Source organism: Brassica napus, chromosome C1, assembly GCF_020379485.1.
Source record: "Brassica napus cultivar Da-Ae chromosome C1, Da-Ae, whole genome shotgun sequence".
NCBI lineage: Eukaryota > Viridiplantae > Streptophyta > Magnoliopsida > Brassicales > Brassicaceae > Brassica > Brassica napus.
Genome location: NC_063444.1, coordinates 33,513,214 through 33,517,389, shown reverse-complemented (window position 1 = coordinate 33,517,389; position 4,176 = coordinate 33,513,214). Strand labels below are relative to the sequence as shown.

The 4,176-nt window shown below is 44.4% G+C and overlaps 1 protein-coding gene across 1 annotated transcript; it reads left to right on the top strand.

Annotated features, from left to right (window-relative positions):
- The first annotated feature begins 1,820 nt into the window (after positions 1-1,820).
- On the top strand, positions 1,821-2,504 carry LOC125579952. The gene has a single exon (XM_048743869.1). The coding sequence runs from the start codon at positions 1,821-1,823 to the stop codon at positions 2,502-2,504; it is 684 nt and encodes a 227-aa protein (XP_048599826.1).
- Positions 2,505-4,176: the final 1,672 nt, after the last annotated feature.

Below are 4,176 nucleotides of genomic sequence, written 5' to 3'. Positions count from 1 at the left end.
TCGCTAGGATCCAGGTCAACCTGCTCGGCTCCGTTGTCCTCCGAAGCCTTCGTGGGAGGCGGAGGACTTTCAGGGTTTCCCTTTTCGATGAGAGATTTCTCGCTAGGGTTTTGACCCAAAGGTCATTCCTGCGCGGCTCCAGGCCTGTCGAGTGGGGTTGCGAAGTCGAGTATTTTCCCGCGGACTTTAGTGGTTCCGCGGGGGCGGATTGCTCGAGTCCTTGCCGTTAAAGTTTCAACTTGTTTGGTCAAGGTGCTCACGAGCTTATCCTATTCTTCCGACCTTTTTTCGTAGGTGGCGAACATCTTTTTAAACTCCTCGAGCGCCGCGCCGTTGCTGGTGTGTTGGCCGCGGATACGTCCGCTGTGGGAGTGTGGAGGTCAGTGCCACTGCTTCCGTGAAGAGGAGTCTGCACGTTATCCGCGTCGTCAGTTGACATATCTGGTTGAGCGTGATGTGGTTGAGAGTTAGATTGATCCGTACCCCCCTCCTTCTAGCGCCAAACTGTGGGAACCGAAATTCGCACTGTCGATTTCCATTTAAATAAGGAAACTAGGAAAACCTTAATTTCCCAGAGGTCCCGGATATCTGCTAATACCACACGCCAAGAAATCAGAACACAAGAATGACAATGATAAAGTATAAGAAATCGAAAAGAGAGCAAAGTAGATCTTATTCCGAATTCGCGTTTGAGCGTTACAAAAAGATAAGAGCCTGGGCTACGAGAGCTGTCAGCGAGATTCCAAGTTCTAAAACCCTAAGACGGCAATAACGTAGTTGAGTCGCAGCTCGAATAACAAGAACAGAAATATGCCTAATTGCTCTAAGTGCTAAGTTTGCTCTGAGAAAAGTCCCTCCCCATGCTTCTCGTCTAGGTTTTCTTATATACTGGCTCCTAGGTCGGTTTACGCTTTTCCTCTTCTGCCCTTAAGCCGCCGCCATAGCCTAAAAATGGAGATATTCCAATTTTTCCGATCTTCGTAATTATCTTCAATGTTTCGTGTTTATCCACGGAAACTTGACATTTATCTTTCCTTGAGAACCAAGCGTAAACCGTCATGCGGCTTATGGGCTGTTGGTTAAGAAATCGTATGTTGGGCCTCGAGTCATGTCTTAGGTCCTTTTGGGCCGCCTTCTGACTCGAAGCATTTATTACGGCTTCTTTCGATAAATAATGAACTTTCCGCGGATTTTACTGTAAAGTTTGATCGATGACTTAGAATGGCGGGAAACATGAAATGGGTTTGCTACGGTCTTCGGGAGATAGCATCGAAGGGTAGACGAGAATGCATGGACTAATGTCGTATCAACGTTTCGGAAGAGCTCGGTCGCTACGTAGCGATCGAGCGGAACAGATGCTCGGTCGCGAACGGGCAGCGTGCATGTACGGTACTAGCGTAATGACCGAGCTTGGTTCGTCTGTGTTCCGATCGTCATACTCGGACCTGTCCGTAGCCGGTCTGGGCATGTTTCCGATGGCTTATGTTTGATCTAAATAGAATTTGAACGAAGCTTTATCTCGGGAACCTACGTTGTGACGTTCTCTTGACCGAGCATGATTTGTTGCGAAAAGACATACTTGTATTTTGCGGGGATTTGGACGTTAACTTTGTCGCAACCGTTTTCGACCCCAACAAGAGAAAGAGCTGCCCAACACTGAGGAAGTGGCCATCGACCTCGAGGAGGAAGAAGTAGGGTTGGAAGAAGATGTGGAGATCGATCGACAAGAGAGGATCAACGTCGATCGACGAACTACAGTAAATATCGATCGTCAAAGTGGAAACAATATCGATCGACGCTCAACTCCTGCTGAACCAGGAATGAAAAGAGTGTATAGAACTCTACCACCTTTCCCTCCTAACAAGACGCAGACTAAGCGAGAGTTAGATAAAGCAATCTGCAAGAAAGCATTCGACAAGATCACGTTGGAGATGCCATTGAGTGATGCCATAAAAGTATCACCTTCAGTAAAAAAATATGTAAAAGACATGGTATCCAACAGCTTTCCAGCCGCTGAGCGTAGTGTCATGATGGTTTCAGAGGAAGTAAGTGCAATAATCCAAGGCGAAACTTCGATCAAGAGACCCGATCCGGGCAGCTTTGTTTTGGATTGCAACATACGGAACAAAAGCTTTCCTCGATCTCTTTGTGACTTAGGTTCCAGCGTGAACCTCATGCCGCACTCTGTTGCGATATCACTTGGATACGACAAGTTCAAACCTACCAAAATAACTCTGGTTCTGGCCGATAGATCCGTTAGATTACCTGAGGGAGTGCTTGACGACGTGCCGATAAGGATTAATGACTGTCAAGTCCCAACGGATTTCGTGATGCTGAAATACCGAAATAAACAACAGGATCCCCTCATTTTAGGTAGACCGTTTCTAGCTACAGCAGGTGCGATAATCGATGTCCAGGAGGGTAGAATAAGTCTAAACATTGGAAACATTCTGATGACCTTTGACATGGATAAGCTGATAAGACGACCTTTAATCGATAAATAGACTACCTATGTGGATGATATCTGCGAATTGACTGAAGAGTCTTCCATAAACCTGTGCTCAGATGATCCCCTGGAGAAAATACTCACATCTAGTGAAGAACAAACATTTAGTGTCAACAGTAGAACTGGGGAATACACACGATTAATGGACGCGAGTATGGAAATAGCGAACGTTGATGACATAGAGGATGACACTTCGAAAATCAATGTCGATCGATACTTATTGAAAGCTGTCGACCGACAACCATCCCCCTTGGAGGAATGGGATCCTGAAAAAGCACCAAAAATAGAGTTAAAACACCTACCCGCTGGACTCAAATATGCTTTTCTCTATAAAAGTTCCTACCCCGTAATCGTGAACGCCAACTTGACCAATGTAGAATTAGCTTTGTTATTAAATAAACGACGCAAATATAGGAAAGCCCTCGGATATTCTCTCGAGGATATTCCTGGCATTTCTCCAGATTTGTGCATGCACCGGATTAACCTAGAAGACGGTTCAAAATCGTCAGTGGAACACCAAAGGCGACTGAACCCAAACTTAAAAGAAGTTGTTAAAAAGGAAATAATTAAACTTCTAGATGTCGGAGTCATTTACCCGATTTCGGATAGCAATTGGGTTAGCCCCGTGCATGTCGTACCGAAAAGGGGCAGAATCACTATAGTGAAGAATGACAAGGACGAACTCATTCCCACGCGAACTGTCACTGCACATCGAATGTGTATCGATTATAGGAAGCTAAACGCTGCCACCAGAAAAGATCACTTTCCCTTACCCTTCATTGATCAAATGTTGGAAAGATTGGCAAATCACCAATACTACTATTTTCTTGACGGATACTCTGGATTTTTCCAAATCTCCATACATCCTGACGATCAAGAAAAGACCACCTTTACATGCCCTTATGGAACATTCGCGTACCACAGGATGCCATTCGGTCTTTGTAATGCCCCTACCACCTTCCAACAATGCATGATGTCAATCTTTACTGATATGATAGAAGATTTCATGGAAGTTTTTATGGATGATTTCTTAGTATATGGATCCAGTTTCAAAAACTGTCTCGATAACCTATGTAAAGTTTTGGCAAGATGTGAAGAAAAGAACCTCGTTCTAAATTGAGAAAAATGCCACTTTATGGTTAACGATGGAATCGTCCTAGGACATAAAGTGTCCGCTGCTGGTATAGAAATAGATCGGACAAAAATTGAAGTGATGACCGGTCTGCCGACACCCACAAACGTAAAAGATGTTAGAAGTTTTCTCGGACATGCCGGATTTTACAAGAGGTTCATACAAGATTATAGCAAAATCGCTAGACCTCTCACCTCCCTCCGCTGTAAAGAAGTTAAATTCGACTTCTCACCAGAATGCGTAAAGTCTTTTGAAGAAATAAAGAAAGTCTCGATAACTGCCCCCATCGTATAAGCACCTGCCTGGAATCTTCCTTTCGAAATCATGTGCGATACGAGCGATTTTGCTGTAGGAGTTCTAGGCAAAAAGAAAGACAAAAAGCTACACGCAGTTTATTATGCCAGTAGAACACTCGACAAGGACAAAGGAATTACACAACAACAGAAAAAGAACTGTTTGCTGTAGTTTATGCATTTGAAAAGTTTCGCAAATATCTGGTCGGTTCGCGAGTCATCGTCCATACTGACCACGCTGCGAT